The 25,322-nt window shown below is 39.1% G+C and overlaps 1 protein-coding gene across 12 annotated transcripts in view; it reads left to right on the top strand.

Annotated features, from left to right (window-relative positions):
* lyst (lysosomal trafficking regulator) overlaps positions 1–25,322 on the top strand; it is a 156,973-nt gene that overhangs the window by 45,702 nt on the left and 85,949 nt on the right. For all 12 annotated transcript variants that reach the window (XM_036574727.1, XM_036574718.1, XM_036574726.1 and 9 more), the window contains 6 exons: positions 11,464–11,690; positions 14,797–14,863; positions 18,533–18,642; positions 18,850–19,219; positions 19,761–19,923; positions 20,071–20,244. In XM_036574727.1, the coding sequence (XP_036430620.1) occupies positions 11,464–11,690; positions 14,797–14,863; positions 18,533–18,642; positions 18,850–19,219; positions 19,761–19,923; positions 20,071–20,244 (1,111 nt within the window). The remainder of the gene's footprint in view (positions 1–11,463; positions 11,691–14,796; positions 14,864–18,532; positions 18,643–18,849; positions 19,220–19,760; positions 19,924–20,070; positions 20,245–25,322) is intronic.

The raw sequence follows: 25,322 nt of genomic DNA, 5'->3' as shown, positions 1-25,322 counted from the left end.
TTGTGTTGTGGTGTAAGTTTTGTTTTGAGTTTTGGCTGTGTGTGTAGGGTGTGTTTTTGGTGTGTGGTGTGTATTGAGTATGTTTTGTTAATGTTGTTATATTTCTGTTAACTTTTAATTTCTTTATTTCTGTTAATACCATTTTAGCTTTGTAATTACTGTTTTTACTGCTGTTATTGCTGTGCATTAGGCTGTCAGTGTTTGAGTCTGTGTACTGTTTGAGTGTCTGTGTGAGATGTGCATTGTTGTGCACTTGTGACAGTTTGAGTGCTCTGAACATTCCACCATGCATTTTCAAAGGGAAATATTTCTTCTTTAAATGATTGTTTTATGAAAATCATATGTCAGATCTGTCCAAAAAGCACAAGTGCATTGTTCCTGTATATGAGGAATGTTTTTGCAAAATTTGGTGGTTGTACGTCAAAAACTGTGGACCGTGAAAAGTTTACAAAATTGGACCATAGAATAATATGAATATTACAAAGAACAGTAAGTTGGTTTTTCCAAGCCAGCTTAATAATAATAAGAAGAAGATTATGAAGAATAGTAAATTGGCTTTTCCAAGCCAGTTTAACTGAAAAGGGAAAGTTTCATGTAATTAGCTGGCTTGAAAAAGATTACCGATCCCCTAAATCCACTGCCACCTTGAATTGACTGCCACATTAAATTTAGTGATATCATAAATCCAACGCCACCTTAAATTCACTACCGCCTTAAATCTATTTACATCTTGGGTTGGACATGTGTTCCACAGCGTGGGATCTAGTAAGAGTAGGGGAGTGATGACATTAATAAACGAGCAGTTACAATTTAAATTCTGTAAACAGATTAAAGATGATAGTGGAAGAATTCTTATTGTTATAGCAGAGATACAGGGGCAAAATATGGCTTTGATTAATATTTATGCTCCTAATCAGGATGATACAGCCTTTTTTATAGATCTTGAGGGAAAGATACATGCAGCAGGGGTACAGAATATTATCCTTGGGGGAGACTTCAATTTGGTAATGGATCCAGTCCTGGACTGTAGCAGCAAAATGGGATTTGGATCTCCTAAAGCCCTATTAACTGTCCAGAGGATGTGCAAAACTCTAGGGTTAACTGATATTTGGCGAATCATGAATCCATCTGGGCGTGACTATTCTTTTTTCTCATCAGTCCATAAAATATATTCTCGGATAAATTTTTTCTTAATTTCGAAATCATTGCCTTAGCATCCAGGTGCTCTATTGGTAGTATCTTAGTCTCCAATCATGCATGGGTGAGATTGGAATTAATACCTCAGAATGCCAGATGTCGAACATATAGATGGAGATTAAACTCGTCGCTTCTTCAAAATTCAGAGTTTCGAGAGAATTTTTTAAAACCTATGCTTTAGAACTAGCCCCACTCTTGCTTGACATGTATACGGAGGCTTTTGAAAAGGGTGAACTGCCCCCTACTCTGTCACAAGCACTGATTACCCTGGTTCTTAAGAAAGATAAGGACCCCTGTGAATGCAAAAGTTATCATCCAATTTCTTTAATTTCATTAGATGTAAAAATTTTGTCAAAAATTCTAGGAGTCCGTTTGTGCAGAGTGATTACTTCTTTAGTACATATCGATCAGGTGGGCTTTATTCATGGCCGGTCCCCCGCTGATAACGTTAGGCGTTTTATCAGCATTATGTGGGCAGTAGCTGATTCCCATTCTCCAGTTGCTGCTATTTCACTTGATGCCGAATAGATAGTTCCATTCCACCATTTGATATGGTGGAATGGAACTATCTATTTAAAATACTTGAGGTGTATGGATTTGGGAGCGTCTTTATAAGGTGGAGGTTTAAGCTATTATATCACCGACCTGAAGCAGGTGTGCAGACTAATGGACTAATCTCTAAGTATTTTTCTCTTGGTAGAGGAACGAGACAAGGGTCACCATTATCTCCCCTCTTGTTTTGTTTGGTGTTGGAGCCACTGGCCGCGGCAATAAGAATGGATGATGATTTCCCAGGAGTTTCTGTGGGGGGGTCAATACATAAATTGATGTTATATGCTGATGATATTCTTTTGTTTGTATCAGACCCAGGTAGATCAGTCCCTAGTTTGCTTAGAACCATCAATTCTCAGGATATAGGGTCAATTGGACTAAATTGGAGGCTCTTCCTCTTACTGCCTATTGCCAAAAGTCTGTGTTTCAATCAGGACCTTTCCAATGGCCCCAGCAAGGTGTTCGATATCTTGGTATTCTGTTCCCCCCGCAGTTAAAGGATCTAGTGAGAGTAAATTTTGACCCATTAATGCAAAAAATCTCCTGTGATATTGACATGACTATGATGGGCAAAGTGAATGTTCTGAAAATGAATTGCATTCCTAAAATTAATTATTTACTACAATCAATCCCAATGGAAATCTTTTTGATATACTTTAAGCAATTTGATGAGATAACTAGTTCCTTCATTTGGAATGGGAAGCGCCCTCGCCTACGCTTGGGCAAATTACAGATGCCTGTTGATAGAGGAGGTTTAGGCTTACCGAAATTATTGCTGTATTATTATGCGTTTACCCTATGACACCTGGCACATTGGTCGCTACCTCCTGAAAGAGCTCCCCTCCCACCACTTCCCATTATTTTTCACTTACACTCAGCGTGGTTAAAAATGGCTAAAATGTTTAATTTAAATCCCTACTTAAATAGGTGGTCAAGTATATGGTTGAATCCAAAGTTATGTATTGGAAGGTCTCCTTTCTTTTGGAAGGAATGGGTGGAAAAGGGCATCTATACTCTGGCTGACCTCTACAATCAGGTTGGTCTGAAAACTTTTAACGATTTGATTCAACAGTTTGGGGTCTCTGAATCACAGCTCCGGAGGTATCTACAACTACGTCATTTACTATGGGGGGTCTTTGACTCTCGACATCAAACTCCACAGGCTGCTGATATTATTTCTAGGGTACTAACGATAAATGGGAAAGGTCATGAGGCCTCAGCATATTATTCTATGCTTATTCATAGTGCTGGCTCTGGTAGTCTTATGGCCTTAGAAAAAAGTCTGGGAAAGAGACTTAAACTTGACACTGGAAGAGAATGAATGGGCACGAATATGTCAAAAAACTATATGTCAAAAAATGTTGTGTATTGTTAGAGGGAGTTGAGTAGTCTCTTAGCCTGTGGGAAGAGGCTCCTGCTGAGTCTGGCAGTCTTTCACCACATGCTGTGGTAGCGTTTGCCAAAGGGCAGAAGGATGAACCATTCATGGGCAGGGTGGGTGGATCTCTGATTACGTTGGTGGCTCTGCTGAGGCAGCATGACAGGTAGAGATCTTGTATGGACAGAAGTGGGGTTCTGATGTTTTTCTTTCTCATCCTCACCACTACCTGGAGGGATGTCTGTTCAGTGGGGGTGCAGCTGCCATACCACACTGCGAGACTGCTGGTCAGGATGTTCTCTATATTGCCTAATGGAAAAGATTGACTAGAGAGCTTGAAGCCCTCCTAAAAAGGTAATGTAGGGAAGCAGACTATGGACTGCTTCCCTCTCTCTAACATAGACTCTCTAATGTGGGGGAGGTGTTCTGGGCTCACAGAAGGGAGTTGTACCAGATGACAGTTTAAGTTATAGCTGAGGTACACTCTTGTACGTATATGGAGGGCCCTGTAAGATGGCCCTATGGAGAGTTGCGCAAGAGGGCCTTGTAAGGAGAGAACAGTCTGGTAAGAGTCAGACCAGAGTAGGTTAATGTGTGTGTTTGGTTTCAAAGGTTACCAAAAAAGGTTGTAAGGTTTAGATATGATGGGGACTAAAATGGTATGGAATTGTGTAAATGGGGTGGGGAGATTACTTCATCACCCCAGAGGGTAATAAAAAGGGATGTTTTAGGATGATATTCGCATTGTGGTTGACCAGGAACCATCTTGCCATTTGATGCTCAATAAAGCAAAGGCCTTTTCCTTCCTTCCACAAGAACTCGACTGAAGTCTTTTTTCATTTCTTTTTATCTTTTTCATTTTTGTAGTTATTCTTTGATTCTTTTAATTCTTTTTGAAGATATTAGATTACAGACGGTTATTAGGGCCATAGTATAGACAATATTAGAGTTACTTATAAATGTCCAGACCAGGGTGGGGGGAGTGGTTTGCTCTTCTCATCCGTAGTAGGAAGTGTAGGCACTGCTGTGCCCTTTTGACAGGGGAGGTGGGGTGTGTAGTCTGTGTCAAGTCGTCTGTGATGTGCACTCCCAAAAACTTGGTCCTTCTCACATCTTACATCCAATGCCTCCTTAAATCCACTTTCACCTTAAATATCCTGCTTCCATAAATTCACTGTTATCTTAAATACACCAGTACTTCAAATACACTACTACAAAATTAATTGGTACCTAAAAATTCTTATATACTGATAAATTCACTAGTATCTAAAATACACTGGTACTTTAAATATTTTGATAACCTAAATGCACTGATACCTTAAATTATCCAGTGCCTTAAATCCAGTGCTACCTCAAATACACTGTTACCTTCAATTTACTGGAATCTTAAATACACTGCTACCTTAAATTCTCCAAAACCTTCAATCTACTGATACCTTAAATAAATTGATATCCTAAATTTGCAGATACCTTAAATTCACTACTACTTTAAATTCACTGCTACCTTACAGACACTGCTACCTTACACCTACTAATAATTTAAGTCCTACTATGCTTCAAACACGCTCCTACCTTATGGTGTATTGAGTGTGTTTGTGTATTGTGTGTAGAGTCTGTGTAGTGTGTTCTGTGTCAATTGTGTGTGTGGTGTGGTGTGTCTGGTCTTGCGTGTGTGTATGTGTGTGTGTGTAATGTGTGCATTTTTGCTGTGTGTTTTGTTGAGTGTGTGGTTGTCTGAATGTGTTCAGTGTATGTATGTATTTTTTTGAGTGTGGTGTGTGTGTGCGTTTGTGTATGATATGTCAGATCGGTACAAAAAGCACGATTGCTGTATATAAGGAATGTAATGCAAAATTTGGTGGTTATATGTCAGAAATTATGGACTGTGAAAAGTTAACAAAATATTAACGTAGAATATGAAGAAGATTATGAAGAACAGCAAGTTGACTTTTCCAAGCCAACTTAATAGTAGGTAAGAATACGAAGAACAGTAAGTTGACTTTTCCAAGCCAACTTAATCAGGAGATTATGAAGAACAGTGAGTTGACTTTTGCAAACCAACTTAAAAAGAAGATTTACAAAGAACAGTAAGTTGGCATTTCCTGCGCTGCTCAGTACATGTGTTCAAAGAATTTGAACAGCAGCTGATCAACAGTGAACAAAAAAGCAGACTTTATCAATAATAAAAATGTATTTTCTTTATTGCCTTGCAGTTTTATGTGTAGTACATTTATGTAAAAGCAAAACGGTTGCTTTATGGTTTGTCATCTGAAACTTGTTGTTCTCTGTAAATCCAGAGTTCTGGAGCTAGGGCCTTAGCACCCACTAATAAATCTGCCCATGTTATGGCCATCCTTCATCAGTTACACTGACTTCAAGTTACAGAAAACATCTGTTACAAAATCCTGCTGTTAAAATTTAAAGCCTTGCATGGCCTTGCATCTAGTTATCTCTCTGCTTTTTGCATCCTCATGCCCTATCACGCAAGCTAAGCACCTCTGATTCTAGTCTTCTAGCTGTTCCTAGATTGAGGCTTTCCACTGTGGGTAGCAGATCTTTTAGTCTTGCTGCCCCATTCTCTGGAACTCCTTACCTTCATCTCTTTACTTTTCTACCTCTCATTTCAGAATATTTTCAGTCCCTTTATCTTTTTATCTTTTATCTCTTTTACTAAATTGTAAAGTGGCCTGTGTGAAAGGTACTATATCCTTCTTATTATTAGTCATTGTGGCTAGCCAGTAGTTTACTAAAGACATATGATGCTGCAGCAGCTCCTTTAATCACTGCTAATCAGGACTTGTAGACACTAGCATCTTTTATATTTCCTGTAATGTGTTTTTTTCCCATTTCATTTTTAAGGCTTTTACAACTGCCATTTCAGTGGTTATTTAAAATACCTTGCAAAATGTATTATTTATGCTTTAGTTTTGGTTCATTCATTGACTGCACAACATAAATCAAAATGTTGAGCTGTAGACAAAAACAACAAATTATATTTCTTTGCTTTTAATATGCATATAGCTTTCATGTACTAGGTTTAGGTTTGCTAGTAGGTTTAAGTTTTGGCTCAGTCCCAGAATGCTCCTTTAAAGTTGGACAGCCTGCAGAAATGTTCTGCTTATGCATCTGTTCACCTGATCACGGGTATGAAATGTGGCTAAGCTGGAGAGAGATCAGGCAATGTTGATCCTGATCTGTGGTCACATGGAGACTGAATCCTCTCTCTGCCTAAGAATATGGTCATTGTTCCCTTTAGACTATGATGCAAGACCACTGTAGTCCATGGTCTTATGAGCTAAGTCTTGTGGCTACTGTTTTTATCAGATCTACACACATACACACGCACACTCCTAAGGTCTTAATTTAAACCATAAAAAGTAGTCCACTGTGAATAACGATTGTTTAAATATTTCTATTTATTGTTGTTTGATCAATCAATCAACACTTATTTAAACTCTGAATACATTGAGGGAGACCCGCATTTACAATGTAGCTAAGACAATACAGAGATCAGGGATTGAGAATTCAAATAGTGAAAACATATGCTAAAATGTAATAATAATCATAGTAATTAATTTTTAAAAATTAAATCAATAAACCATTAAAATGACAACAATATAGAAGCTTAATAAATAAGATAAAATAAGCATAAATAAAAAATAAAAAGTAATGTAAGTAAAATGAAGAAATAAGTGAAATAAAGAAATAAAGAAAGTAAAAACTAGCTTGGCAATATTTAATAAGAACAAAATAATAAAAATAAAACAATAACTAAAAACATACCAAAAATCACTTTAAAACTTAACTAAAATCAAGTAAAACAGTTGCAGACTGATTGGAGATGGTTAGAGATTAAAAGTTTAAAATGTTCATGTGACACCAGTGAGGGAAGCTTTAGAGATTCCTGTAATAAATTCCATCTCACTGGTGCACTGTAGCTAAAAACAGATTTTTGCAGTTCAGTAAAAGCTCTCAGCACCTGAAGGGTGATCCAGTCACTGGAACAAGTCTGGTAAACCTGACTAACTATGCTATGCTAATTCTAGCTTAACAGGATTACCTTAATACATCACTAAATAGGTTAGATTCTGTGTTTCTTTCACTCCAGCACCAGTCACACAAGTCTTTATCCCATAAATGTGCATCAGTAGAACATCGAGAGCCATGGTCAAACTTATGCTATGGTGTGTGTGAAGCTGTTTGGACCGGCTCACTAAGTTAACGCTAGCCTCTGGTGCTATTCATTCTGCCATTTTGGCAAGATTTGTTTATTACATGCTACAAATATGCATACAGTTCGATAGCTTAAAGAGACTGCTGTTTCATTTCAGGCTTGCCATGCTCCAGAACTCCAAAGAGATGCCAAACATCATAAATTTACCTTTGTTGACAGCATAAATACATATAAACTCCCAAAGTGGCCACTGGCACACTTCATCTGGTTTTGGCATATTTCTCTCAGCCACTGGTGTATCCTTTAGCCTTTCAGCACACACTGCTCACCTAGCTAGTTAGAAAACTAATGGCAATATCACTGTACTGCAAAATATTAAACCCTACAAAAATCTATGTTTAGATCACACATGGTTTACAATGAAGGGGAAGTCAATCTAAAGTCTTCACAATAATCAGACAAATGCTAATCAACTGACATCTCAGCTAACATCACTAGCTTTACAGCTTTTAGCCATAAAACAGCTCATTTTAAAAGGTAAAACATTAGGTTTGTTGATTGGTGGTAGTAGTAGTATCAATGCATACTTCAACATGAAGCTGAGATTTGCTTCTTACTTGCCAGCTCTATTCAAATTTTGCATTTCACCTTAGAAAGTACAGCAGTTACATACTAGCTCTCATGAGGTGTTTGTGACAAGTTAGTCAGCTAATGTTGAAAGTTTTATTCTGTTAAATCTATACTATTAGATCTATAAATTGGGCCTGAGCTGAATGTTTATCTGCGCTCTCATTATGTTGCTTCCTAGGGGTGGGAACCTCTAGGCACCTCACGATTCGATTCGATTACGATTCAGAGGGCTGCGATGCGATTACAAAACGTTTATCGATGCATCTTGATGCATCTTTTTTTGCTATACAGGATTTCTATTTTCCTACTGTCTAAGGACTTGGTAGTTTTAAACCAAAGTATTTGTAATGATCCATAATGCGTTTACTTCCAATATCTTTTATTAATAAATCAAATGGAAGTGATGTGGCAAGTGAACTTGAAGACTCTAATTCACTGCTGTTTGGAGCACATGAGACGCTGCTTCCACTCATCTGCGATAAAATGCGCTGTTAGTGTGACATAAGATCCAGTGGTAATAGATGTCCATGCAGCACGTTACAGCTATTCTACTCGTTTTCTTTAGTGATTTTATAACTTCGGTTTTGGTCTCTTTGTAGAGAGTGGTGGGATCTCTGTGTCAGTAAAATATCTTTGAGATGGGACGTGTGCAACATAGCGCGAAAGCCCTGGTTCTCAACGGCTGAGAACTGGCCTGCAGACTGCAGGTCACTTAGCAACGAAGTCTCGCCTAGCTAGCAGCGAACGAAAAGAGACACAGATTTAAGACATACATTTGGGGATGAATGGACTTATTCATTCTTACTCATTTATAAGCAGTGCAGTTGGTTTCCTGGTACGTTAAATCTGCAACAAGAGACTGTCAAACACTAAAAGTCACAAAGATGAAGTCGCTTCTCTTTCGAATTTTCCCGGTCCACCTTAAACGGTGCCGCATTTACATTCGGCAGCTCAGGCAGAATTTAAGATGGAACGGGAAAACGGGAGAATAAGAATCGACTTCAGCCTCATGAAACAGTCGAACGATGAGAGACATTTTACAAGAAACTAGTCTACTTTTAAGGAAACATTTCCTGCCGGAGATGGGAGGAAAGAGGCTATAACTAGTTAAAGCTTAAAGCAGAGCAAAGTAAGTCAGCATTTTCGTTTACATTGTTTAGCCTATACTAGGACATTAACACATACTAAGACATGCTGGACATTAAATGTTGCGGCTCCCAAGGTGGTTTGATTTTTGTCGAAAGGACAAAATGGCTCTTCTTAACATTTGGGTTGTGACTCCTGATCTAACCTGGCTTTAATGCAGAGGGTGTCGTCGGCTTTCTCGCTCATCCGTGTGTGTTTCTGTTATGTGCCGCCACAGACTGTCCAGGCGCTGCACTTTCCCACTTCCAAGTTCTGCCTTTTGCGTTCCGTCAACATTATAAATTAAATATTTAGAAAATCGATTTTTGACATTTGTGAATCGATTCAGAATCGTTCACGTCCGCATCATGATGCATCTAAGAATCGATTTTTTTTTCCCTCACCCCTATTGCTTCCTATGTGCTATTTAACTAGAGCTGCAGTGGTTGAATGAACCTTCCATGCGGATATTCTCTGTGACAGAAATGAACAATGTTTTCAAAAATGGCCTGTCATGTCTTGTAGTAACCAGAAATTCCCCACAGATGGTATGTATGTACAAGGTCTTTTAGCAGTCAGAATACAAAAGTGCAACATACACACTACAAGAAAGCAAATGTATTGTGCACTGAAATGACATTGAATGAAAGTCTACTATTAAACGTCAACACCATTATACCAACACCAGTTTCTGTAAAGCACAGCTTCAAACGGCAAAAGCCTCTAAACTACCACTTGTGTCAAAGCCTGCTGGTTTGTGTGTGCCGTACTTTGGCTCCTTAATGACCTCGCAATTCAGAAGATCCGGCAACGTTCCGAGGAAAAATGTCTGTAGGGAAAAATATGTTGGATTTGGAACATTATAGTGTACCAAAGGCTGTAACAGCGTTGATATTCCAAAATGCCATTTGTTGCCTCTGTCATAGAGAAAACCAGCTTAGACACAAAGTTCCTAATATGGGCTTGATGGCAACCATAGAATGACTACACTTCTGGAAAATAAACTCTGCTGTGATAACGCATTTGACACCGATGCCAATCTGTGTAGTCATGATAAGCCATTTGTTAAGAGATAACCATTCAAAAACTTGAGTGATGGAGGAACGTGCTGTGTAACAAATGCATATTGCTCAAAATAAACATTGGCTACCTGTGAGACTGTGTTTGAATAAATGTACAGTGTCTGTCTGTGCGTGTTTGTTGATGTGATACAAAGTATAGAGAATGCTATAAAGTAAGCATTGTTTTAGGTTTACCAGTCTGACAATAGCTTGCTCTTGTGTATGTGCATGAGATGAGACAGGGGCAGTCTTAATGACATCCTCAACATCAAAGAATGTTTGGTCATTCAAGGCAATGAAGAATGTAACTGCTGCACCATTTAAGAAGAAATTGAAAATTTCACTAAGAAAGTTGAATATAAAAATTTAAAAAAGACGTTGGCAAGCAAGAAGCTATCAACTTCATGGGATGCAAGGGGAATCACTATTTCTCCCTTGACAATCACTATTTTCCCTTTTATTACTATTAAAGTCTTAGAATTTGACACTTCGTTGTAGGTCTATTAAATCTTTTTTTATTATTAAAATATTTCAAACTTTTTTCTCTTTCAGACAAAAAACAGATGTTTTAGTATCTGAAATTCCAGTGCATCCCTAATGTAGACCTATGAAAATTGCTGTCTTCTGTAAAAGATTGAGAAGACTCTTTGAGTTTTTTTTAAAAGTTTAGGCTCTCTGGAAATGAGAAGACCAATAATAGCCCATCTTAGTCTGTCAGTGCCTGTGAACTCCCTACTTTCATTCTGAAAGAAGCTTCAAAAGATTGTAACTTTATACATATATATATATATATATATATATATATATATATATATATATATATATATATATATATATATATATATATAATTCCACAATATGTTGCTACGATCAGCTCTTCAAAATCTCTCCCAAGTAGCGCTCTGTCATACAAAGCATAACATTTTTTACAGTTCCAGTAAGAGTACACAAGTAACAGATGACAGCGCCTGAAGCAGTTTTTGGCATGATATGCAGTAATGTGTGTGATTCAAATATACAGAGAGCTAGCTTAGAAACTTCAATATTCAAATTTCCTTTTTAAGCTGAGAGTGTTCTTGCAACAAAGATGTAATATTTAATTTCTTCAGTGTGGATACACTTGTGACGTGACGTCTTTAGTTTTAAACACTGAATAACATCTGCTGTGCTTTATTTTAGATGATGTAGGTTAGTTTTACAAGTACTATATGTACAATGGTTCATATCTATAATTTTTAGTTTGTTTTTGCCTCTTATTCTAATTTATTTGCTGCCTCCTATCAAAAGTGAGGAAAAAAGCATACCTGTTTGCAAGTGTTCTACGTGTTCTCTTGTTTCTGTTTAAGGTGTGAAGGTGGAGGTGGCAGCCTCACCAGGAGAATGTGCATTTGGGCTTACCGGTGTGGCCCAGGGCCCTGGCCAAGGCCTGCTGCTCTTCCCTGAGATTTGCCTCATGGAGCTGCAGCTGCTGGCCAGCAGCTCACCAGACCTGGAAGTGCTGGACCATGTATTGCAGAACCTGCTTGAAGCTGTGCGAGGCCACCATTGCAATGCAGCATTGATCTACCAACGGGTTTGACTCTTATACTGCCTTTATACTGAAATCACACTGGTCCAGAGCAAGTATTGGTCATCTTGAACAGAGTGTTAGGCCACATTCATACAGGCTATCTCTACGTGAAATGATCGATGCGGCAGCGTGACTACTACAGCTTGCACAAGTTGCCCGTTCATACAGCGTTTTAGCTGCAGAATGGTACAGCTTGCTAATTGTCACTGCATGAAAGCCAGACATGCGTTTTCCAATAAGATAGATAGTATAATGTGTTGCTTTATGTGGCTTAATAAAAAGAGATTATGAGCATGTTTACATTTTCTAGTCCAATGAAGTGTCTAGTATCTAGTGTGAAAATAGAAAAATGTAGTTATTATTTCATTATTGGTCTGATATTTAAATTATGGCCCATAATTAGAATCAGTAAATTACAACCAGATTTTTGCTTGCACGTATGCTAATGCATGTATATTCAATGGTGAATGGACATTTCCACTCTTTTGAAAGATTGTTTCGCAAATAAATCACTAACTGGAATTGATAGCATAGTGGATAATATTACTGCCACTGACACAGAATATCTAATTAGGAACATCAAAATAATAGTCCTTGGGCAAGACTCTGAAATCTGTACTGACCTACCACTATAACTTGCTCTAAATAAGAATATCTGCTCAATGTAAAGGTTTACAGTAACTATTTTGTCTGATTTAGTCTTGTGATGACTGCAGGTGCAACGATTATTTGACTTAGTCGACTAAAATCAATGACCAAATTAGTTGGCAACTGATTTAATAGCCCTTTAGTTGGTGATGTCATTGCGCATGTTTCTCGCGCTAACTAGGAATGTTTTGACATTACCGCTTACTGGAAAGTTCACAAAAGCATGATGGCCGCCTCAAGAACAAAAAGTGTGGGAGCGTTTCACGCTAAACTCCAAAAAAAAGTTGTCAGTTGTGTTATTTGTAAAGCCGACCTTAGCTGGCTATGGGAGCACACCCTCCATGTTGGCTCACTGGATGAAGAAGATTCATTTCTGTAAGATAGTTATATTAATATACTAGTGAGCTAGTTAGCTAATGTTGTTAAGCCGTCCTACTTCATGTCATGAGCTATAACATTTTCTATATTGAAATGCATGTTCTCTGGAATCGTTAATGGAGTTGGAACGGAGAAGCAAGTAACTATTATTCACAACGACCCTGTTCCTATTAACGTTTACGGTTTTAAACACTGCATCGTTGTCTTAACGAGGCCACCGGTGCGTTCGAATTCGGCGACCAGGAGAAGACTGTTTGCAACTGTTTACACGAGAGCGCCTGTAAACAGTTGCAAACAGTCTTCTATTTAACGTTACCTTGTGTTCTCCGCTAATGTTTGCCACCACTCGTAAACAGTTTCAGGAGGTAGGTCTCTGCGAACACAGGGCAGCTGGACAAAGGGTTACCTTTGAAATGGAATGTTTACACAACATCTTTCAAATGTAACTGTTCATAGAGAACAAGTTTGCCACAAACGTTTGTCACTGGTTGCTGAATTTGAATGAAGCTCACGTTTGTAGCGGAGATAGTGTTGTTCATACATAGATGCTGCATTGGGTTCAACCAGGCGCATCAACTTGGCCTCCATTTTGGAGCAGTCAACTTCGCTGCTGGGCTGCGTTCAGTACCATTACAGAGCTGCAGTTTAAGAAGGTTACTGTCCAGAATTATACTGTTTCAAGGATATTGCACTCAGAAAGCAGGATAGGATTATATAACATAGAGAACAGTGATCCACACTCATGTTTGTTTGTTGTTTATTATTTGTGTGATGTTTGTGTGTAGATGTGGCTGTGTGGTTGGTGAAGCACAGAGAACCTGTTGGTATGATTAAGAGAATACTGATTTAGTTTAGTTACATTTTACATTTACATTTTTATTGCTGCTACTTTGCATGTCCTTGATTTTAAATTTTGACAGGAAACAGATTTTGTTGTTTTATTTATCTTTTGTATTACAGGAAAGTTCATTATTTCGTTACATATGGGGTTCAAAAAATTTACACATCATTGAAAATGAGAAATTTTATTGTTTTTTAAAAAATATATACCCATTTTGAATTTGATGCCAACAGCACATTCCAAAAAAGTTGGGACAGGGGCAACCAGAATGTAAAAACATAAAAGACTCTTTAAAAACAGACATGATTCTGTAGAGGAAATCACTGCATGCATGAACACTTCTGAAAACCACAGTCTGTGAAAACAGTTGTCGCTGCATCCGCAAATGCAAGTTAAAACTCTAAAATGCAAAGCAGAAACCAAATATAAACAGGATCCAGAAATGCAGCCGCCTTCTCTGGGCTTGAGGTCATGTAAAATGGACTGAGGTGAAGTGGAAAAGTGTTCTGAATGATATATACATGTTTTGGCAACATACGCTGCTATCCAGACTACATCTTTTTCAGGGAAGGTGTTGCTTATTTCAGCAAGACAGTACCACATTCTGCATGTATTACAGCAGCATTGCTCTGTATTAAAAGAGTCCGGGTACTAAACTGGCCTGCCTGCAGTCCAGACCTGTCACCACTGAAAACATTTAGCACATTATGAAATGAATAATACGACAAAGGAGACCCTGAACTGTTGAACAGCTGAAATCCTATATCAAACAGGGACAGGAAAACATTTCACTTTCAAAACTACAGCAGCTGGTCTCCTCAGTTCCCACTTACAGAGTGTTATTAAAAGAAGAGGTGATGAAACAGTGGCAAACATGTGTCTCAATTTTTTGGAACGTGTTGTTGCCATCAAATTCAAAATGGGCATATATTTTTCTTTGTAGTTGTCTTTGTAGTATTTTTCTTTTAAAATATGGTTTACATGATTTGCACATCATTGCATTCTATTTTTATTTACATTTTGCACAGCATCCCAACTTTTTTGGAAATGGGGTTGTACATTTCGCACAGTGTTCCAAATTTTTTGGAAACAAGGTTGTACTAAGCACTGTAATAAGTGCTCTACTAATATTTTTTTGGCAAATTTACAAATCTAAAACTTAAATTGTGCAAATGTGTCAGGGATTGTAAAGTATCATAGTAGATGTTTTGAATCAGTGTATCTCTTCTCATTTCTGTATAGGGCGGTGTGAAAAGCATTCTGACTGGCTTTCAGAACATTCTCAGCCAAACAGATCCCTCCTATAAAGGTGTGTATTCCAGCAGCGTTAACACTTGTCTTTTTCAGCTTCATGTACAATGGAAAATATCTGGTAAGAATATCTGTAACAGCACCTTCTTGAAAAAAAAATGTTAATAATAAAGTGAAAGGAAGGTTTAAGTGATTTGTCAGATCACTCACAGAACACTCTGTAAGGAAATTCTGAGATTGGTCAGCACACTTACAGTGGGTTCAAAAAGTATTCAAAGTATTCTTATTTTTTGTGTCCTGGATTTGATTTTGAATGGCTATACTCTATATGGACAAAAGTATTGAGTTCAGGTGTTTCAGCCACACCCATTGCTAACAGGTGGAAATTAAGCACATAGCCTTGTAGTCATGATAGACGAACACTGGCAGTAGAATGGGGTCGTACTGATGAGCTCAGTGACTTTAAATGTGACACTGTCATAGGGTGCCACCTGTGCCACAAGTCAGTTTGTGAAATTTCTGTCCTGCTAGATCTGCTCCTGTCAATTTTAAGTGCAAGTATTGTGAAATGGAAGCAACTAGGAGCAACAACAGCTTAGCCACGAAGTGGTAGGCCACAGAGTGCTAAAGCACACAATGCCTATCCCCTGTTCAGTCACTCAGTAACGAGTTCGAAATTGCATCTGGAAGCAACATCAGCAAAAGAACTGTGCATCAGGAGCTTCACAAAATCTGTTTCCATGGCCAAGCAACTACAAACAAACCTAGGATCAAAAAGCACAGTGCCAATCGGGTGTGGGGGTGTGGTGTAAAGCATATTGCCACTAGACTCTGGAGCAGTGGAAACGCATTCTGTGCAGTAATGAATCGTGCTTCTCTGTCTGGCAGTCTGATTGACCAGTCTGGGTTTGGTGTATGCCAGGAGACCATTACCTGCCTTAATGCACTGTGCCAAGTATAAAGTTTGGTAGAGGAGGAATAATGCTGTGGGGTTGTTTTTTAGGAGCTGGCCTGGGCCCCTTATTTTTTCAGCGTAGCAATACATTTTGGCCTCACAAATGCTTTTCTGGATGAATGGGCAAAAATTGCCACAGACACACTCCAAAATGTTGTTTTAGAAAACCTTTCCAGAAGAGGGGAAGTTGTTACAGCTGCAAAGGGTGGACCAACTCCATATTTATTGCCCATGGATTTAGTATGGGATGTCATAAAAAAAACTCCCTAACCCCTAACCAAACTTTTGTCCATATAGTGTATTTGCCATTTTTACCAAACAAACTGCACTTTATCATTTATATTGACCAAGTAAAAAATGTTTTTCATTTACATTTCAAAAACTAAAATCTCTTCATAATAGTATTTAGACCCTTCATTCAATGCTTTGTAGAAGGCCCTTTGGCAGCAATTATAGATGCAAGTTTTCTACAAGCTTTGTTCAACTGTATTTAGGCAGTTTATCCCATTCTTCATGGCAGATCCTCTCAAGCTCCACCAGATTGGATGATGAACATCTGTGATCTGCCATCTTCAGGTCTCTTCACAGATGTTTAATGAAGTTTAAGTCTACTTTTTGGCTGGGCCACTCGAGCACATTCAGAGACTTGTCCTAAAGTCACTCCTTTTTTGTTTATGGTTGTATGCTTCAGATCATTGTTGAAAATGAACTGTCACCCCAGTCTGACCTTCTGTGCTCTCTGGAGGAGGTTTTCTTCAAGGATGTTCCTGTATTTGGCTGCATTCATCTGTCCATCAATTCTTACCAGTCTCCCTGTCATTGCTGCTGAAGAGCATTCCATAGTGTGATACTGCCACCACCATGTTTACGATAGGGATGGTATTTGGCAGGTGATGTGCATTGCCTGTAGTTCGCCAGACATAGTGCTTGCTGTTCTGCCCAAAGAGTTTAATTCTTTACTTACCATTTAGCCGTTTCCTAGTGGACTGCCATATGCCTTTACTCAACAATGGCTTCCATCATACCACTGTGCCATAAAGGCCTGATTTATGGAGCGCTGCAGAGATGGCTATCCATCCTACTGGTTCTCCCATCTCAGCACAGGACTTTTGGAGCTCTTTCAGAGTGACTGTTCGGTTCTTTCTTACCTCCCTGACTAAGGCTCTTCTTGCCCAGACGCCTAGGAAGTTTCAAGGTTGTTCCAAGCTTCTTTTGTTTCAGAATTATTGAGGCCATTATGGTCCTGGGAAAACTCAAAGCCTTAGATGTTTTTTTTACATCCTTGCCCTGATCTATGCTTTGCCACAGTTTGATCACAGAGATTCACAGACTTTATGGCTTGGTTTTTGTCCTGACAATGCAGTGTTCAGTGTTCAATGCAGAAATTGTGGGCCCTTATAGACCCAGGTGTATGCATTTCTAAACTATAATCTATCAATGTAAATTGCAACATGTGGGCTCCATTTGAGTTCTAGTCACTTCTCAAGGATGATTAAAGCATGAGTGCCTTACCAAATGTTCCAAGATATCATTACAGGTGGCAGCCTCGCTGAGATCCTTGCACGCTGTGTTTATTTTTGCTAATTAATGTTGTTGTATGTGAAACTCATGCGCCCCGGATTGCTTGGATTTCACCCCATCTGTAAAGATGGGTGATCTTGCTCTGCTCAACCTGGCCAATGAAGAGGCAGAACGGCCAGCATGCTCATAAGGCTGAGATGACCTTTACTGTCTTTACTTCTTTCCAATCTGCGATCTCTACACAACAAAACAGAACAGCTATTTCTGTTCAACAAAGCCAACAAGGACTTTTCAACCCCCTTTTGGCCTCTGCTTTATGGAGACCTGGCTTTTGGAGTTGACCCCAGAGGGTGTGCTGTACCAGAGACGCAGAACTCACTGGCAAAACCAGGGATAAAGGATTTGCTTCTGTGTCAAGGACCACTGGTGTAAAGGCATCACAGTACTGTTAAAATAATGCACTCCTTATCTAGAGTCACTTTTCTTCAATTGTAAACCATTCTTCTCTTACGCTGCAATGGAGAGGGAACATTTTGGACCATTGCTGCACCACTGTTAAAAATACTTAAAATATAGACCAGTCATGTTCACTTTCCAGCACACAGGTAAAACTTAAAACCAAGTCTATCATCACAACAGTGAAGAAGTGAACCAGAGGACGTATAGATAATAAGCTGCAGGGCTGCTTTGACTCCACAAACTAGACCGATTTTGAAGACGTGACAGACAGACTAGATAAATACACGGATACCGTAACATCATATATTGATTCATTGATTCTGTGATGACAAATGCATTACAACTATAGCACAAGCAAGATACAGCAATGATAAATCGATGATTTTCAGCTAAACACTGTCAGCTTCATAGGGAAAAGAAGGTAGCAATTAGGAGTAGGAACAGAATTTTCTACAAAGAGGCCAAATACAGGCTGGAGAAAGGGATTCAAGCAGCAAAGAAAAATACTCTGGTTGCTATCTCTGTGAACAGTTCTGTGAAAAAATCTGAGTCAGTCAGTGTCACTAGAACCAGAGCATTTTAAATAAAACCATTCTGAATTTTTCAACATTCAGAAATGTTGAAAAATGTTCTAGTGTGTATACATCGTATACATGTGTATGACTTGGACTACACCTCTGATATGTAATGAGTAATTGTACATTGGGTCACTGTATTGCATTACAGTGTAATGTTACATGTGTGTTACAGTGTGTTACATGGATGTGATGGATGCTTCATTGTTCCTTATAGAGTGCCAGGCAGTGCTTGTGGAGCTGCTGGTTGCCTTGGTGAACAACAGGATGACAGCAGAAGAGCTGGCCTTATTGATTCGTCTTTTCCTGGCCAAGACGCCTCCCACTGTAAGTGCCATTTCACTTCAACAAACAGTCAGTAAACCATTTTAGTGCTGGCAAATGTTTATAACAAGCTACACAGATTTAAACACAAACTCAGATATGTGGTAATTTTTGTCATGGTACCACAGATGTGTGGTACTTTTTGATTGTCATGGTACCACAGTTTCACACACTTCTTTTTTTTTGGTTTCTTTTTTACATGTCCACTAGGAGATCCTGCTGAATGGTATTCTCAAGATGGCGCTAGCTAATGCAGATACAGAGCCCCTGCACTACCTGTCCTTTCCTATGCTCTTGGGCATCAGTGCCCCAAGCACAAGCTCCTTTGTGGGGCTGAAGACTAATGTGGCGGCTGGAGCCACAGCAGGGATGGGCATGCTCTGGAGGGGCAAACAGTCCTCAGGCCAGGATGAAGGTGTCAGACATCCAGGGCACTCAAAAACTTCCCCCTGGCACATCGCTCCTCTCCACCTTCCTCTGGTGGGGCAGAATTGCTGGCCACATATGGCCAGCGGCTTCAGCGCATCACTCTGGGTACGAGCTGTAAAGAGTGAGGATGAGGAGGGGCCATCACACCAAGGTAAGACGAGTCTTCTGCAACAGCTCACTTTAGCACTTCAAGAGAAGTCTGAGCGAAAGGTCTGCTTAGACATTAAACTGAAACTTGAACCTTGCCGTACCTCTAATTTTGAGACCCAACCCTACTAGGCATGACTGATACTGAAAATTTGAAACCTCAACCCGACATAAACAGAGTTGGATTATCGTAGATGTGATTGAACAATACACTGCTTTGAGTTGGTTGACAGAAATGCTGGAATAAAGTGGTATTGTAGTAATAGCAGTTTATACCCAGCATAGGATTAACCAAAGCATCTGTATCAGCATTATTAGTATATTTTTGTGGAACTGTCAGTCGTACCTAGCAGAGAACATCATCCACCCTCTGGTCAACGTTTAGCCCCGTTAAGCCCTGTTTTTGCTTTTACAGCTAGTTGAATGAATGCTTAACACATTTTGACTTTGAAAAGCATCACCCATCTCTACAGCTCGCCAAGGGTATATGTATAAGGCTGTGTAATGTCACAAAATCTTCTTTCTGCAAAAATTAAAAAATGCAGTAAAAGGTGAGAAGGTGATGTGGGTTGATGGAGTCCAACGTGGTGCCTCTCAGCTGGTGGAATGTCAAGGAGAGGAGGGCCTCTTGCATGTGCTCTCAATGGGCTCCAAAGCCCTAATGCTGCAAGTCTGGGCAGACGTTTCTACTGGAGCCTGCACCTTCAGGTAGGAGTCATACCATAAAATTTGTGAATTTTTACTGCTTTCTTTTAGGAGTGTTATTTGTATTCACATTTCTAAATAAAATTAATTGATGCATGAATTTGGTTAATAAGCTATGCTGCTGGAGTAACTGTGGATATGTGGCTCAAGGATCTGCATTGATCCCAATGATGAGATGAAGGCTGGTCTTCTGGCCCAGACCGAGTCTGGTGAAGGAGTTCTGACCGCAGGCCTGTGGCAGCACTTGGCTTTTACCTACACACAACAACCTGAGGGCAAGAAGAACATCCATGGCCATCTGGTGCTTTGGGCATGTGGCATTAAGTAAGTCAGCTATTACGTTGCACACATTAGTTGATTTTGGTGATCAGTAAAGCAAAGTGCTATTATATCTATTTAGTATCTCAAAGGATCGCACAGAATGTTTTGGTCATGGAATTTTCTCGCTTTAGAGAATGCCAAGAACATGTTAACACTGAATCAAGGTGAAGGGGTGGACTAATTTCTAAAAGAATCTAAAATTGAAAACAGTTTAATTTATTTTTATTGATTGATTTGTCTCTGCATGATTCTGTATATATTGCTTCATAGTTTTGATAGCTTCATGTTTATTGTGAAATGTGAAAGACAGTAAAAACAAGAAAAACAGTACTGGTACTGTATAACGACATAAGTAACACTAGAGAAACCACATAAAAAAAGCTATTAATGCAGTGATGATTTTAAAATTGTTTTATGTTTGCAAAAAAAAAAAAACATGAAAGTGGCATAATATCAGGCTTTCAATCAACTACTTGTTGCTATGTGGTTTATGCAGTTTATAAATACTGCTTGTTGTGTATAGGTTCTCTATAATTGATCAAATTCTTTTTGATAGATACAGTTGTTAAGTGTTTTAGCAGTATAGACAATATCCACAATATATTCAGAAAACTGCGATAATGTCGTCTCACTTTGCCTACCCCTACATTTTATGCAGTTGATAGACATTATATGATTTTAATTCAGTGGAAAATGTTGACCCTCACTTGCTATGTTTCTGAATTATAAATGTTGATGTTTTGAGTTGATGTGCTGCAAATCAAAGTTATATGTTTTAAGGCTTGTTTTGAAAAAATACCTGAAATGGTCCCTGTGTGGAAAACATAAATCATATTTTTATAATTTCTCTCATCTGAACCATCAGGACACTTTATTCTATATGGAAAGTACCTCGAACTCTGCACTCTGCACACAGTGGGAAATATACTCTGCTGTAACCAGAATTCTTATTAATACCCCCTATTATACAACAGCTAGTTCCGGCCACGCAAGCTGATTGGTTGAGAAGTGTTCTAATTTCTATTTTGCCATAACAGCACGTTTTTTTTCCACAAACACTGTATCACTCCGCTGAGACGCCGTTGCTAAGCAACAACTTTGACAGCTGTTGGAGACGCTCAAGCCATTTAAACATTTTTACTTTTTACTTTGCACACAAACAGAAAATGGATACTTTTAAGATTTACATTTGACCTACAGCTGATTTGGTTAGACTCTGAGGATGAAAACACTAAATTCCAAAACTCATTACCACTGAGCAAGCTTTTCAGTTGGTAGCTATGACAGAAGAACATAACCTTGTAAACAACCTGGAATTAGCCAGAAATTAACCGAATAGCATTCGCCAAACAAAATCGGCTGTAAAATGCTTTACAGACTGGCTGAAACAAAACAACATTAATATTGATCTAGCAAAAATTGACAAAACTGAGCTACACTTGATATTGCGGCAGTTTTATGTCTCAGTCTGATTTGGTCAGACTCTGAATATGAAACTGCATGTTTGGCGCATGGTATTCGGTTCATTTCTAGCTAATTCCAAGTTGTTTAGATGTTCTTCTGACACAGCTGCTGACTGAAAAGCTTGCTCGGTGGTCATGACAGTTTCGGAATTTAGTGTAAGGAGCTGGAGAACGAACTGCTGGCTGTGCAGCGAGTGAGTGGAGTTTGCTACTGTGACATAACAACAAGCTGCTTGTTAAGGAACTATAATTTGGCAGAAGGAATTGCGAACATTAAAACATTAAATGCCACATTCACGGCCCAATTTATTTATTTATTTATTTAACTGTTGTATAAAAGCAATAGAACACTCGAGGTCGTGTGTTATCGCGAATAACATCAGCCTTTGGCTCGTGCCTGCGACCAAATCACAGCCGTGATGTTATTTAAGCAATAGAACATGAGAGAGAGTGTGTTATCGCGAAATAACATCGGCGAGTGCCGTAGATCAACACAGCCGTGATGTTATACGCGATAACACACGACCTTGAGTGTTCTATTGCTTTTGTACAACAGTTAAATAAATAAAGTAAGAAGTTAATAAATTGGGCCATGAACGTGTCATTTAATATGTTTTAATGTCAGCAATTCCTTGCGCCAAATTATAGTTCCTTAACAAGCAGCTTGTTGCTACGTCACAGCAAAGAGCTTCGCTCACTCGCTGCACAGCCAGCAGTTTATTCCCCAGCTCCTTACACTAAATTCCGAAACTGTCATTACCACTGAGCAAGCTTTTTTTGTTTTTTATTGCGGCAGTTTTATGTCTCAGTCCAATTTGGTCAGACTCTGAAGATGAGACTACACGTTTGGCGAATGGCATTCGGTTCATGTCTGGCTAATTCTAGGTTGTTTAGGTTTTCTTCTGTCGCAGCGGCTGACTGAAAAGCTTGCTCAGTGGTAATGACAGTTTGGGAATTTAGTGTAGTCTCATCTTCAGAGTCTGACCAGATCGGCTGTAGGTCAAATGTAATCTTAAAAGTATCCATTTTCTGTTTGTGCGCAAAGTAAGAAGTAAAAACTTTCAAATGGCTTGAGCGTCTCCTACAGCTGTCAAAATCATTGCTTAGCAGCGGCATCTTAGCGGAGTGAGCAATGTTTGTGAAAAACCTGTGATGTAATTGCAAAATATCAGCACGGTTAGAACGCTTCTAAACCATTCAGCTTGCATGGCTGGAACTAACTATCGTATAATTCTATAATAATAATAATCGATTGTTTTAACAGTAGAAGTGAACAAAACGTTGTGCACATATTATTTAACATTTTTGTCAAACTGTTAAAAGGTAAATTAGTCCTTTCATCATCAGCTTACTTGTCGATCATCAACGATATTTCATTGTAGAGAACGAGCGACAGCAAGCACATCAGAGAGCGAGCAGGCCTCCTCGCTGGATTTCAGCGAGCACCGTGCGACCCCGCCACCGCCGCAGGCTACTGCCGGTGTTATATCCGATTCAGTTCCTCCTCAAATTCACGTTCCCTTTGACAAATCAGGTCCTCAGACACGCGCATTCACTGAGCAGATAACAACGGTAGGCAAAACAGGAACTACGGAAAGCAAAAACGTTCAAAAAAGGTTTGTACGGCAGCTGTATTCACCCAATCGGCGGCGAACAGTACAAAAAGTATTTATCAGTACGATTGTTTACTGTTCACTCTAATCGAAAATAATATTTATTACGAAATCACCCACTTACACACGCTGGGATTCAGTACGTGGCCAATTTGCCCCTCCACCCCACGAGACCATTCTGACAGAGCAACTCGCCCTCAGTCCAGCTTGGTTGTAGGTGACTCCATCGTGAGAAATATTAAACACTGTTCAGCAGTCACCCAATCCCTCTCAGGTGCCAAGGTCTCTGACATCACACTGCAGCTCCCCAGCCTCCTAGATAAGTATCATTTTCGAAAGTAGTTATTCATGTTGGCTGTAATGACATAAGAGATCAGAGCACAGAACTGCTAAAACACGACTTTACATGTTTTTACACTTCTTAAAACTATGACAAAACTGTTTTTATCTCTGGCCAAATTCCACCCTTTAGGAAAGGGCGCAGGAGGGTTAAGCCCCCTTTTAAACCTCCACAGCTGATTGCAAATAAACTCTCTTCACCAGCATGGCTTTTATAGATAATTTTAACCTCTTCTGGAATTGTCCTTCCTTTTACTGGAAAGATGGAATTCATCCAAGCAGCTTGGGTTCAAAAGTTTAGGGGACAAAATTTTTTACTCTGTTTTTTATACGAACTGACTACTGGACTCCAGTAATGACTGTTTTAGCATTCCTGTGATTGGCATCCAAAAGAAGAATAGTAGTAGATATTTCAGAAATGCTCCTACAGTTAACATAGATAATCTCATCTATATAAAGCCTTCACCATCACCTCTCAGATCACATTCAGCTCCACGGGTCTCAGAATCTGAACCTCAAGATGCCAACATGTTAAAAAAACAGAAGTGGTCTAAGCTTAATTCATTTAAATATTAGACGCCTCCTACAGCAAGAATGACTAGACCAACTTAAGGTTCTGATTTTACAGACTGATATCCAGATATCGTGGTGATTACAGAATCTTGGCTATAACTGTAGTTTGTACAGATGTGACAGAGATTCAAGAGGTGGTGGTGTAGCAGTGTATTTCAAGTCATGTTTCACTACTACAGTTCTTGATGTCATCACTGTATTACTGTATACTGTATACTGAATTACAGCATCAGGAGTCTTTGATCTAGGTTTTAGTGATCATTGCCCAAAAGTCTGCTTCTAGAATAGTGATCAGGAGAAATTTTGAATATTTTAATGAGTAGGCCTTTTTACATGATCTTGCACTTAGTAATATTCACTACACTTCTGAACTTCAGAATGTTGATACAGAACTTGACTGACCAAGAAGAAATTTGTGCAACAACAAACACTTTGCTGCTGGCAGTCACATATTTGAAAGAATGTCGGTAATACTGCCTCTAAATGTTACTGAGTGCAAAGATACTGTAAGCGATAGTGCCTGTTTTACCCTGCACCCCTTTTCCTTCAGTGTGGTCACAAAAGCACTTTTTACCATCAACCCTAGAAGATCAACAGACAAGGATAAACTGCATCCCTTTTTCTTAAAATTGCCACCCCAATCATTTCAGAGCATGTTGCTCATATTTATTTATAACCTCTCGATTTCGTCAGGTATAGTCTCCAGTGTCTGAAAAAAGCCAATGTAACCCCATTGCATAAAGGTGGAGATGTATCTGATTTAAACAGTATTTTGAGCACACAGCAGTTTGGTTTTAGGAAAAGACATAACACCATTACAGCTGCTACATTGGTTTTAGATGATCTTATTACTGCTTGCGACAGAAAGATGCAGTGTGCTGCTCTCTTTGTTGACTTCTCCAAAGCTTTTGATACTATTGATCATCTACTGCTGCTAGAAAGATTATACAGCATCGGCTTTGACCATAACGCTGTTAAATGGTTTCAGAACTACCTCTCTGGTAGACGACAGCGTGTTGCCCTGGGAAGCTGTGATACTGGTCTTCTTCACTAAAGGGGTTCCTCAGGGTTCAGTTTTAGGCCCGGTGTTATT

This window comes from Colossoma macropomum, unplaced genomic scaffold, assembly GCF_904425465.1.
Source record: "Colossoma macropomum unplaced genomic scaffold, Colossoma_macropomum, whole genome shotgun sequence".
NCBI classification, from domain to species: Eukaryota; Metazoa; Chordata; class Actinopteri; order Characiformes; family Serrasalmidae; genus Colossoma; species Colossoma macropomum.
This window is presented reverse-complemented; position numbering and strand designations above follow the sequence as displayed.